The sequence below is a fragment of the Asterias amurensis genome, chromosome 4 (assembly GCF_032118995.1).
Source record: "Asterias amurensis chromosome 4, ASM3211899v1".
In the NCBI taxonomy this organism is placed as follows: domain Eukaryota; kingdom Metazoa; phylum Echinodermata; class Asteroidea; order Forcipulatida; family Asteriidae; genus Asterias; species Asterias amurensis.
Genome location: NC_092651.1, coordinates 21,968,793 through 21,982,433, shown reverse-complemented (window position 1 = coordinate 21,982,433; position 13,641 = coordinate 21,968,793). Strand labels below are relative to the sequence as shown.

The window sequence follows — 13,641 nt, the reverse complement described above, 5'->3', positions numbered from 1 at the left end:
GTCAGTAGGTAGCATATCAAACTCTCAATACAGCCGATGATTTTCTTGATCTGAGACTCTTTTTCTCATCTTGGTAAATAATGAGCAAGGAAAGCTTCATCCCTCCAGAGTTTTCAAGATTAACTCTCTCTCTGGACGGATGTGATCATTACTGCTCTAATTGCCATAACAGCTGACCCCTCCCATCGTATTACAGATTCATGTATGGTATTGACGTTGCTTTGGATGGTTCTATTGCCTTAATCTAGTGAAATTTGTAGCGTGGTGCAAATGGTCAAAGGGAATTTATATCAGATAATAATTGAAGAAAGGAAAATTTCTTTATAGACTTATGATCGACTGCTAAGTAATATGTTGCGTTTCCCTTGAACAAATAATACATTCAGATGGTATTTCACGACGAATTAATTATCAAACACAGAGAGACATTACAATACATATTGAACAATATCAGTCAGTCAGTCAATCAATAAGTCAATCATCAACCAAGCAATCAATTGAACTAAATCACTTTAAGTCAGTCTGTGTTTTTGTTTTGCTTTACTGTGATATAGTAGTCTGTCCGTCTATGCTGTCTTCTCCAAACATGGGCTTAATCTGACAGCCTCGTATCTCTTTTATTCTGATCGACAATAATTTGTTCCCCTCCAATTGCCAACAAGAAACTCAAGAAGGTGAAGGATGAAAACGAGAAGAAGCTAGTCCAGATAACTAGAGACAAGAAATTAAAGCTGAAACTTCTCACAAGAAGGCCTTGAGGGCCTTGGAACTTTTGCTCATCAAACTGTGCCAACATCACGCTTCAGAATTTTGTTCACGTTAAGGAAAGTATCTTCTGAAGTTGAACGCTCGGGAATTTATGAAGCATCCTCTTGATTTACCGCGGACTATTTTACTCTTTCTTCCTTAGACTGCTTGCTCTGTGATTGAAGGCTTTAAGGCGATTCATTTCTCAGACTTATTTACACAGGATCACGAAGGAATACAGACTTGATAACTTTCCAAATCCTACAAAATCTGCCGGGCAATAATACATGTTTGCTTGGATTTATGGTTTGTTTGTGCTGTATAGAGAGAACGAATTGAGAATGAGTATGTGGACTTTGACGGTTCGCGTATTTTGATATTACAGTCGAACTTTTCCAACGTCGATGAATATTGTATGATTCGCAACATAAAATAAAATGTGTTAAACATGAAAAAATTGTACATTTTAAGGGAATGTGTACGTTTCTTTGAACACTCAGTGGGCAAAAATTAACAAATAAATAAACCCGTGAACAGAGATAAGTCATGTAACATTTTTAATCGACAAATTAACTAACTGTAATGTATCAGTATGATTTTAAACTTTTCATGGTGGAAATACGATATGGAAAGGTTTGCGGTAACACCATGTAATGACTTTCTCTAAATGAGTTGAGGTGGTTCTGAAAAAAAACGTCAGTTTCAACTCGACGTTCCGATTAGCATGCTCTGATCGTCTTCTGGAGAAGCTGGAGTCTAAAGCTGCATGCTGCTTAATAAGTACTGTGGATGTGGAAATGGTTGTAGTAATATAAGCTTGTCCCTTTATTAGCAAATAGCTTTTTCAGACTTTAGTGTAGCAGAAGGTTAACTTAATCAAAGCACACCCCCCAATGTTGAACTGTAAAGAAATCATTTTTCAATCTCTTCTGGTTTCGTCTGTTTCCCATCTCTAAAGGAACACGTTGCCTTGAATCGGTCGAGTTGGTCTTTGAAAAGCGTTTGTAACCGTTTGTTATAAAATGCATATGGGTAGAAAGATGTTGTAAAAGTAGAATACAATTGTCCACACAAACATGCCTCGCAATTGCACGGTTTTCCTCTTACCTCGTCGACTAACACGGTCGGCCATTTATGGTAGTCAAATTGTTTGACTCCCATAAATGGCCGACCGTGTTAGTTCGCACAGTAAAAGGAAAATCACGCAAACCTGTGTGTATCATTGTATTCTACTTTTAAGACATCTTTCCAACCAAGGCAACGTGTTCCTTTAAGCCTTAGAGTGCAAGTATACATTTAATTGTTTATACCATTCGATTGTTCTCTAACTGATACAATAAACTAACCTGTGAAAATTTCGTTTCTTAAGGTTGTCGCGAGATATCACCGAAAATCCGGAGCGGTTATGTCCACGCAGGAATAATAACCCGTAGTTGGAACGTACACTTGGAGAAACATAGTATGACGTATGTTTTTTGTACCGTCGGATTTTGCTATACTTCTAAACCAAGTAAGTTTTATTGTCATTAATTTTAAGAGTGGTAACTAAACGTTCACCTTCCCTGTAAAGGGTTTTGATACCTTTTGTAGATCACGTTGGTGAATGACATGAATCCATTTTCACTCTGAATGGAGGAAGATGTATTTTTGTTTAATGACTGTAGAAGTTTCAGCTTCATTAGTCGTCAAGTCTTTGAGAAAAAGGTGAAATCACAAAGCAATGCTCAGGAGAGTCGCGTTAACAGGTTTTACAGGCTAAAATAGTTTTCGTTTCCTGAGACGAACTTTGTTCGTGACAGTGCTTAAAAACTATAGCACCTCAGTATTTAAGGGAAGCTTTCTACCATCTTTAAATTAAAACCGTGTAAGCTTAATTAAAATCTTTGGGCTGTGTGTCTTTTTTCGTACAAAAATACCCAAACCCTTTAATGTTGAGCTGAGCTTGTTTCAAATTCTTCTACAAGGAGAAGGTTGACTAACCGAAGAATGATTGTAGACTTTAATGCTACCGTACTTTGTTAGTGAAAGAGGTTAGATATGTCATGGCAGGTATCGATCCAATAAGACCATAAGTAGCAGTTTCATTGCCATTATAATGATATATCATCACATCCATTGCTTAAAGGTATAAGTGATTGGTATGGGATATGCCAGTAGCTATGCACATGCACCAAGGACTTAAAGGCAGTGGACACTATTGGTAATTACTCAAAATAATTATTAGCATTAAACCTCACTTGGTAAAGAGTAATGGGGAGAGGTTGGTGGTATAAAACATTATGAGAAACGGCTCCCTCTGAAGTGGAGTAGTTTTCGAGATAGAAGTAGCTTTCCACTAATTTGATTTCGAGACCTCAAGTTTAGAACTTGAGGTCTCGAAATCAACCATCTAAACGCACACAACTTCATGTGACTGGGGTGTTTTCTTCTTTCATTATTATCTCGCAACTTTGATGACCGATTGAGCTCACATTTTCACAGGTTAGTTATTTTATTCATATGTTGAGATACACCAACTGTGAAGGCTAGTCTTTGACCATTACCAATAGTGTCCACTGCCTTTAACTGACTTGTACTCTCCCTGTGATTATATTTCTAAAAGAGCCGTTAAAGGCACTGGACACTATTGGTAAATAATCCAGATAAATGTTGCATAGAAACCTACATGGTTTCTTTTGACAATATAAAACTTTGTGAGAAACGGCTCCCTTTGAAATAAAGTAGTTTTTGAGAAAGAGGTAATTTCTCACTCAATATTAAAATACTTCAGGCCTGAAGCCTTGTTTTACATCTGAAAGGATAGAAATGTGTGCAACAAGGTTTTTTTTTCTTGCATTGTTCTCTTTCATCTTCGATGACCAATTGAACCCAAAATTTCATTGTTTTTTGTTTTATGCCAAAGTTGAGATACACCAAGTGAGAATGATGGTTGTTGACAATTACCAAAGGTGTCCAATGCCTTTTTATGACTGACTGACTGCTTCTAAGTGCATACTCCAGGCGCACGTGAACAGACACACGTAACCTCTGATCGAATGTTCCTCGTTTGTTTACTTAACATTGAGTAATGAGTCGTTCACTGTTACCTTTATGGTCTGTTTACATTTAACCACGGATAATTTATGTTTTTCAATCTAGAAATGGTGATATCAAGGCTAAGAGAGGTTTACGATAACAGCGTGTGGATATCTCTCTTGAGTAGTGTTGGTTAAAAAAAAACACGCTGGTTTAAGGTACTGGACACGTTTTGTAATTGTCGAAGACCAGTATTCTCACTTGCTGTATCCCAACACATGTATTAAATAACAAGCTCGTGAAAATTTGGACTAAATTGGCTATCCAAGTTGCAAGAATATAATGAAAGAAGAGACAAAAAACCTGGTTGCTCAAAATGGTGTACTTTCAGATCTCCAAAAAGGGCTTCAGACCTTAAATCTTTTCATATTTTAGTGACAAATAACCTCTTTCGCAAAACCTACGTTATTTCAGAGGGAGCCGTTTCTCCCAATATATTATACTATCAACAGCTCCCAACTGCTCGTAACCAAGTAGATTGTTATGCTAACAATTATTTTGAGTAATATTGTCCACGCCTTTAACGACTCTTCCAGTACACTATACCTAAAAGAGATATTCACATGTTGCTACCGCAGACCTTTCTATACATCCACCATGCACATTTAAAAATCCAACCCTTAAAATCAAGAATAACACAGACACATTTTATTATGTTACTCGTCCTTGACTGGTTTTCCACATCTACCTGTCCTGTTTCCCCATGCGCGTCCCTAGATCTCTCTCTATTCACTTAAACTGTATTCCATGTTGGAATCCTCTTGAAAGATGAACCCGATCCTCCGTAGAATCGATCGATTTATTTCCCAAGCTGCATTTACTGCTTTCAGCCTGTCTTAAAGGCAGTGGACACTATTGGTAATTACTCAAAGTAAGTATTAGCATACAACCTTACTTGGTAACGAGTAATGGGGAGAGGTTGGTAGTATACAACATTGTGAGAATCGGCTCCCTCTGAAGTGACCTAGTTTTCGAGAAAGAAGTAAATTTTCACAAATTTGATTTCAAAAACCTCCGATTTAGAATTTGAGGTCTTGAAATCGACAAAGGTGTTTTTTTCTTTCATTAATATCTCGCAACTTCGATGACCGATTGAGCTCAAACTTTTTCAGGTTTGTTATTTTGTGCATATGTTGTGATACACCAAGTGAGAAGACTGGTCTTTGACAATTACCAATACTGTCCAGTGTCTTTAACCTGCCCACGTAAATTGCAATACAGCAATCAGGCTCTTCATCTCCAGCAGCCGGGGAAAAAAACAAGTTTTTCTTTTTTTTACCGGTGACTTGAACGCGATTTCCAATGCTCGCTAGCCGCCACAATTTACAACTCTTTAAAGCCGCGGGCCATCTTGAGTGTGTGTTTAATTTCGAAGAGTTAAATGCCCCGGCATGGGCAACTGTTCCCTCCAGCGGGCTATCTATCTCTCTCTCTCTACGCTCTCTTCTTGTGTGCGTCACTTGGCCGCCATTGAAACATTAGAAAATTGTTTGCCAGGTGCAATTGTGGAGAATAAGACTGTGTTTTTAGGGAAACGAAAGTCAGTAATCGCTATAAATGAGCTTGTCGGACGCTGGCACACTTTACCAGGGAAGTAAATATTTTTCCAGATGCGAACTTAAAGAGCTTTTTTTTTTGTTCCATTTCTGTCAAGCGTATGCATAATTGAATAATGTTGTATAAAATACTATATTCATGGCCTGTTTATTTCTCAATCGAAATTACATTACAAACCCAAACACAATGCGGCTATATGACGTTGATCAATGAGTGTGTTGCACCGCGGCGCACCGACTCTTTGGTAGAATAAATAAATGTGTAGATACAATATAGATACAGACAGTAATAGGAAAACTGACTTATGACTGGGCATAAATAAATATAATTATGGGGGTTTACATATTGCCACAATAGACCTTTGACGTAGGCAGAATCGGGTCAGTGTAAATAAAAGTTACCCTTGAAAAATATGAAGAAAGGCATGTTTTTGAATTGGGTCCTTTGAGTTGTAATTAATTTTTTATTATATGTTTCACTAAAGCTGGAGGTGTCGTACATTACACACGAACTGTGCCCCCAGCGGTGAATATGGGTCGACTGAGTGTTCTGGTGATAACACACTGTCCCACATTATTGACCCCCCGTTGAATGTTAGCAAAACATGTCAATTTCTGGCGATGCTGTTGAAAAAATACTTCAAACTGCTGGGTGCCCTTATTATGGAGGTATGCTGTGTGTGAAGTGAGATACCTTTTGGTGTATCTGGGTTTTTTTGTGTCGTGCATTTATGGATGTGCATGTTCAATCAAAGAGATGATGTTAAAGGCACAGGGGTCGATTTCACAAAGAGTTCAAACTAGTCCTATAACTTAGGACTAGTCCGATAGGAGATATTAAAAACATATAGCTAGTCCTAAGTTAGAACGAGTAAATCATCCTAACTCGAGATAAGACTAGTCTTAACTCTTTGTGAAACCCATCCCTTGACACCTTTGGTATGTTTCAAACACTAGTATTCTCACACAAGTTGTATCCCAACATATGTATAAACTAACAAACATGTGTACATTTTGATTGAATTGGTATTATCGAAGTTGCAAGAAAATTACGACACCCAAAACACCCTTGTTTCACAAATGTGAGTGTTTTCAGCTGCCTGATAATTGTTTTTTTTTAATATTATTAAAATGAAAAGTTATATATCTTTCTGGAAAACAACGTGACTTCAGACGAAGCCGTTACTCACCATGTTTTAAACTATTTACAAATTCTACGTTCCTCGTAACCAGGTTTTATGGTAACATCTGAGTAGTGTCTAGTGAACATCTGATTAGTGTCCAGTCCTTTGATAAAGTGCTAAGAGGGTACCTCTGTCACTGTAAACGAGATGCACGGTTTATGGTTAGATTTCCTTATTTCAGTAATCATTACTTGGCAGGACGTTTCCTGTGTGATTTACATCAATCGATCAAGTACGTACTCCTAGTTATTGATCCTACATCAATGTTATTCTGGTAAATGGGTTTGACTATCTCACAGGAATCTAACATCGTCTTAAACATCATCTTTAACATCATCTTCCTAAATCGATGGAATGTATTTCCCTCAACTATAGGTAATGCAATTTCTTCATGGCATTCCATGTCAAGAAAAACCAATCCTGTGGTTTAAAATATCTCACGGAAACCAGACACCGTTTCCACTTCCATACGCCAATAACATCTCCCCTTCAATTTTATTTTTTTATTTCCCCCTAAATGAATCATTCAATTCATGGCAGTTTGTGCCCGAGGGACTCGCTAGTGTGTGTGGTGTTCTAGGCCGGCCCGGGGCAACATGCCCATTGCAATTACAGACTAAAGAACCTTCAATGAACTATGCACATGTACGCTGGAACTCTATTAGACCGTGTATGATTTGCTCGCTTACATGACTGTATGTAATAAGCGGAAACGTGGCTTGGTGTCTTCATCATTTTCTCATTCTTGTCTTTTTTTTTTCTTGGCTATTCCTTTGGAAGCCACGAGATAAATCTGTTAAATGCAGTGGCACGGTTCAATGCTTCTTTCGATTTTAAATATTGTAAATGACGTCACGTAATGCGCAACATCTAATTAATGTAATATAGGTCCCTAATGGGTTAGGCCTAAATGTTGAGTAGCTTTTTCGAGTTTCTAGCCACAACATGGATTTAAATTTACATTAAATTTAATGTCATGTGGTTCAATGCTCTTTTCGATTTCAAACATTATAAATAATGTAAGCGTTTATTTATGAGTGACCTCATGTAAAGTGCAAAACCTTCACCTCTGTGAGTTTCTAGACGCAAGGTGAATCTAAAACTCAATATCATGGCTCAATGCTCTTTTAAATTTAAAATGTTCTGAATGACGTCATGTAAAGTGCATCATCAAATCTATTCAAAATGGGATATATAGTTTTTTATCTTTCACCTATTGACTTTCTAGTTTCTAGCCACAAGATTGAATTTAAATCCAATGTCATAGATCAATTCTCTTTTCGATTTCAAACATTCTAAGTGACGTCATGTTATGTGCAACATTTCAATTCAAGTAATAATGGGTTATCATTCTATTTGTACAGTTTTTTCCTCCTATTTTTCTGCAATCATTCATTTAAGTCATAACATCAGATCAAACCTCAATGTTTTTCTTCCATTTATACGCACCACCTACTCTCTGAACACCCTGGGATTCTGCGGACCTCGTCTTTGGAATAGTATCAAAGGGCAGGGTCGTCTGTGGGTTGCTTTAAGAACTCTTAAAAGAAATATCTTGTCTCTTATTGTCTTGAGTAGCTTCTTCTCTTGTTCATCCTTTTTGAGTTCCTAGTCAATATGATGAACATTCTTGCTCCGCCCTAGCTTGTTTTGGTAGCAATTGCTTTGTTTATCAGGTGCTCTGTTTCGTCCCTGCGTTCGTTTAGCTTCCCTAGGTCGACCCCGGTGTGACGGTTTTTTTTTTCCTAGGACGAACGTGTGCAGATAATTACCCACGTTAGTCCTGGAAAAAAAAAACGCCGCACAGCGGGGTCGACCGTGGGAAGCTAATTGAACGCACCCTTTATTTCTGTGTTGGTGTAAAGACTTTGTATTGTGGATATGTCTCCATATTTGCGTCTATTTCATTGCGTCTCATAAAATGATTATTCAAATAATTTGATATCTTTATCTAAATATTTCGCATAATGAAAACGAAATGTCGAGTTACATTGAATCTCGAGGGGGTCATAAAGAACGCAATATTATATTTCATATCCGCTGTGATCAATAAGGGAAGTACTGAAACAGTTTAATGGGTTTGTGCTACTTAATGAAATGAGCTCAGTCATGCGTTTGAAAAAAGCCTGTTTATTGCTCAGTTTAAAACCTATAGGGAGTGGAGAAGTACTATGGCGAGTACGTTTTATTAATATCAACTCATAATAATGTTTCTTACACAGCTTAAGACCATACATTATAGTACTGAACAATGTAACTGCCATAAGAAAAAACTCCTGACAGTATTGTCGGCAGCAGCAACAGCAAAACAGGAGCAACTGTAGCACGACGGCATGTTGTATTGATTGGTTGATTACCAGCAACAGCATTTCGGCAGCAGTGAGACAGCAGCAACAACGAACACGAAATCAACAACAGAAGCGCATCAGCGCGGCAGCAACACCAGGAGCAACAGCAACACGTCAGCAAATAGCTTTGCAACAGCAGTGCGGCAGAAGCAACACTAGGCACGAAAATGTTCAATTAGCAGCCAGACAGCAGCAGCACCAAAAGCAATGTGACAAATAGCATCACGGTAGCAGCAGCAGGATCAATAGCAGCCCGTCAGCAACAACAGCAACATGATCAATTGCAACTCAGCAGCACCACAAACAGCATGTAAGGGCACGAATACTACTGCAGCAGCACGAGTAGCAACATGAAGAATCGCAGCTCAGAAGCAGCAGAAGCAGCAACATGTGCAGTAATAACCAGGCAGCAAATAGCAATGCAGCCTATTAAACAGCAGCAACATCAGCAACATGAGAAGTCGAACATCACAGCAGCAGCACAAACAGCATCAATGAGCAAAATCAGCCCGAAGCAGCAGCAAAAATATCAACACCAGCATTATCATGCAGCCCAGCAGTAGCAGCTCAAACAAAAATTTCAGCGTCTGGATGTTTGCAGTTAACAGCAGTTATTTATCGCGATCAAGAAAGGTCTAAACCAATGGATCGTGTCAATGCTAACATTATGACAATTTCTGTTGATCTAAATTTGATTTATTCAAATACAGATATAAAGACAAAGTAAGATACGATGGGAAGGAAATACCAAGTAGCACACAGTCCCTTCTCTAATGCGTGAAGATAAATTACAAATCGAACCATTTTCTTATCAGCATCTCTTGCTTTTACCAATACTGCTAAGGTCGCTGTACTTATTTCTAGTATACGACTCCTTGGTCATACGCCTCAAGTACTTTAAGAGCGGCCATTTTTACCTGTCATCGAGAAGCTAAGAAGCAACACCCATGCGTAAAATTATGCTAATCCGCATCATGCCTACTTCACAAATTAGCATAAACTTCTAGTTTGATGTGGCCCGGTCCGCAAGCTTTATAAAAAGGACATGAAAATGTCAGTGTACTACATCACGGGGAGCTGGTATTCAAAAACAGGGAATATAATATGGAAGGAATGGAACCGAGACTTACTTAATGGCCTCCCACTGTTCCTGACCGAACTTGCGAAGCACCAGTAGCTCCAAGGCATGGTTGACGAAACCATACTGTGCAGTAAAGAGGGGTGTGGAGGAATAACAAAAACAGAACAAGGGGTCAATGCTTTTCGAACTGTTTGACGATTTTTAGAAAGTGAAATTAACTATTTTTTGTTGTTGACACTGATGATTATTTTACCACACAGAATGAAGCTGTTGGGAAGGAAACTTTTCCTGAGTTTTAGATTGGTATAACGAACCATCAAAAAAGATATCTTTATGTAAACACGGAGTTTTAAGTGAATGAATCAGACAATGTAAACATTTGAATAGCTCGAAGATTTTTTGTTTTCTTCTTGCAGAAAGGGTCGAATAATTTATACACAATGATATACTAGAGAATACTTCTATTAATTAACATATACATTTATGCTACATATACACCATCATTTTGCTATCCCAGCGGCCCTTTATCCATCCACACAAAGTGGTCTATTTTTAGTCGTGTGACTCAAAAATGAAATCAAGCATTGCTACCTCTCAGAGCACCACAAGGACGTTCGGAAATACCGCCGAAACTTGAAGCTAAAAAGCGTGCAAAAATGATTTGACTCTTCAATATATACTCAAGGAGTCGGCGGATTGCGCCTTTTTCAACAGTTTACCCGCGACTACAATTACCGTATACCCTCAACTCTCCTTTTTCCTTTGATGTTTTTTATCTTCCATGGAAAGAGAGAGAGAGGGTAGAGATAGCTATTCGTTTGTTATTCGCGGGGAGCACACTCCAACCTGGGAGTTTAGCTCATAAGAGTTGATGTACCATAGTGGTTCGGCGGGCTGAAAGCTATTTTACATGCCGTATAGCTGACACACGTCAACGGCCCCATACATTAAGTCCGTTCTGGAGATGCCCGGAACATGTCGGGTATCAATAGCATGTAGTTCGTGCTCTAAACCCAGCCTCGTGTGTTACGGTCAACAGATATACACACTCGAAAGCAATTGTCTGTTCCATTTTCATGTATTATTCGAGATAATCCATGTCTTTTCATTAGGTACTATGAGGTGTATAGGTTACCACTTATACTGTTATGTTTCTGGGCCGAAATAATCAAGTTGCTATATACATACTGGCAGTGCGATTCTTAAAATGAGGTGATTGCATATTTTGATAAAATTGGTAACACATTACACAGATAAATGACACTCCTTTACATGAAATTAAACACAAACTTACCATGGCTCTATCTTTAGTCTTACGTCGTCACAATTCGATCACTCCGTCACTGCGGCTTTATCAGGCAATAATCGCAAACAATTTCTCCAAGGATCACCTTTTTTTTCCTCGATTTTTCGAGCGGGCTGAGAGACGCATTCACGGCCAAGAAACCAATGCCTTCAATCAAGCGAGCTTTACGCGAAGGCTTTTCTTTCTCGCAATATCCCCCCGAAATCGAAGCCAAATCCTGTTTTCTTACCGAAACTTATTTCGGCGGGAAGCTGTCCCTGTATTAAACACGGGAATGAGCAAAGCAGTAATTCGCTGCCTTCACTTACGACTATACCGCTGTGTTGGGTTGGTGATGTTACAAATGGGCTAGGGCTCCCTCTCGTGACCGTATTCGGTGATGAAAAGACTCTCTCTCCTTAACTTTCGTATCAAGCCGTGGATGGGAAAAGTGCACACGGCCGTGCTGTCTTTCGTTTGATGTCGCAGCAGGCTAAAAATAGCACTGGGTTCGGATTGGATGAGATAGGCGCTGCAATTGCTCCTGGACATTACACGCGAGGCAGTTGCCGCCATCCATAAAAAGATGAAATTACCGGCAAGAATTCTAGCACTGTGGAAGACCATATCATAGGGATGGTACAAGGGGATGCAAAACACGCCTGCTATGAGATTGACGAGTGATGTGATCTAAGAGAAACCATTACAGACTGTCCTTAAGAAGTTTGAATTCACCAAGCTTCGCCATTCCCGCCAAAAAAATATAGACAAAACAAAAAGTCAAAACAACCCCTTAAAATAAAGCTTTGAGTGTCCACACATGCATTCAAAGTTAACTCAAAGGAAAATTTGAGGCATTGCATGATGAGGTATCGATATAATTTGGTTGACGGTAACACCATGTGTGTATCTACTTGCCAGGTAGATTTACTATCTTGCTTTGTATTCTACTACAGCAGATTACATTATAATAAAGCAACCTTTTAAAGATTTAAATTGAACACCTTGGTCTTGAAAATAATAATGGAGCAATTCTTGAGATTTGAATTGGACACCTTGGCATGAGACGAAGGTCAGTTTGGACGTAGAGAAGAATTTGCAATAGAAACAAATGTTGTTTCAAGACGTCCTTAGAACGTTCTTTCTACACACTGCTTTATAGTCTAGGATGATCTAGCTGTCGGAGTGTATACTGTCTCAGTCCGCCGTATACAATAATAAACCAATGTCATCTTAGATGGGTCTGAGACACGGTCAATGACAAGACGGTTTGCCTGAATTTCTAGATTGCAGTAACAGATGTACTGGTCACGTGCGTGTGAACATGTGTATATATTTGTCAGAAAAACCCAAATATTTCTGGAATTTCGAGCCGCTCACAATATTATAAGCAAAAGAGACAAACTCAATCTGAAGCAAGAGAGTCTTTGATGCTACTTGAAAATAATTTGATTATATTATAAACGAGATTTGCAGGATGACTTCCTTGAAGTGAACTTGAGCGAATTTCAAATTTGTGAAAAACAAATAATCCCTAATAAAGTCAGTTATTTTAACGTGTTTTAAAGCTGGTAAAAAGTAGTTCATAAACTCCGTAAAATTGAATGCTATTTAGCAATGTCATGTCCCCCATAGGTTTGGCATAAATGAGTCAACATTCTGCAATTTGAGAAGAACCAGGCACGCAGGGTTGTGAATATGTTTTATTCTGGCCATTTGAATACTTTGTTCGCACATGTACACCAACAAATCTTGTCCTGAAGCGAGAACTTAAAGACGTAAATCTTGGCCTGTTAAGAATAAACTACAACATGAATATAAACATTTAAAGATGCTATGTCAGATTTTTGGCCCCAAACATTAAAAAATATGTTTTTTTGAGTGAATGGTATTTCAAAGAGTATCACCCGCTCTAACGAAAACAAGTTTAACTTTTACTTTTAATGGTCAGGAACCATGACAAAAAATTTAAAACGTTTCTTATAAAACACATGAGAATTGGTCACGTGATATTTTGTCGGGATCCCGACTCAAAAACTAATTTTGAGCACTTTGTTTCACTGCTACTAATAATTGGCGGACTTTTTCGAGCATTGGCTCAAATGAAAGCTTGTAACTTTCTCGACCCCCATCAAAATGCCTATTGAATTTTAAATCACAATTTTTGGGTCAAATCGGCCAAAAAATCTTAAATAGCATCTTTAAATATTTATTGAAATTGTGCAGGTTTTGATAATGTATCTGATAACTCAGTAAATGGTGTTCTGTATAGTTTATATTTCATGTTACACTGAATGGTTTACCGGTGCGGGAAACTTTATTTCAGAGGTTGAATCGACCCAAATAATCACAAAAAGATAAAGTC

The 13,641-nt window shown here is 38.3% G+C and overlaps 2 protein-coding genes across 2 annotated transcripts in view; one reads left to right on the top strand and one right to left on the bottom strand.

The window, feature by feature from the left end:
• The window catches only part of LOC139936013 (guanylate cyclase soluble subunit beta-1-like), a 62,314-nt gene extending 50,769 nt beyond the window's left edge, over positions 1–11,545 (bottom strand). The window contains exons 1-2 of the mRNA XM_071930711.1: positions 11,286–11,545; positions 10,041–10,114 (exon numbers count right to left, since the gene is read on the bottom strand). Coding sequence (XP_071786812.1) covers positions 10,041–10,114; positions 11,286–11,288 — 77 coding nt within the window. The 5' untranslated portion in view covers positions 11,289–11,545. The remainder of the gene's footprint in view (positions 1–10,040; positions 10,115–11,285) is intronic.
• Positions 2,161–13,641, top strand: part of LOC139936015 (uncharacterized) — a 135,344-nt gene continuing 123,863 nt past the window's right edge. The window contains exon 1 of the mRNA XM_071930713.1: positions 2,161–2,257. The gene's annotated coding sequence lies outside the window, so the exon portion shown is untranslated. The remainder of the gene's footprint in view (positions 2,258–13,641) is intronic.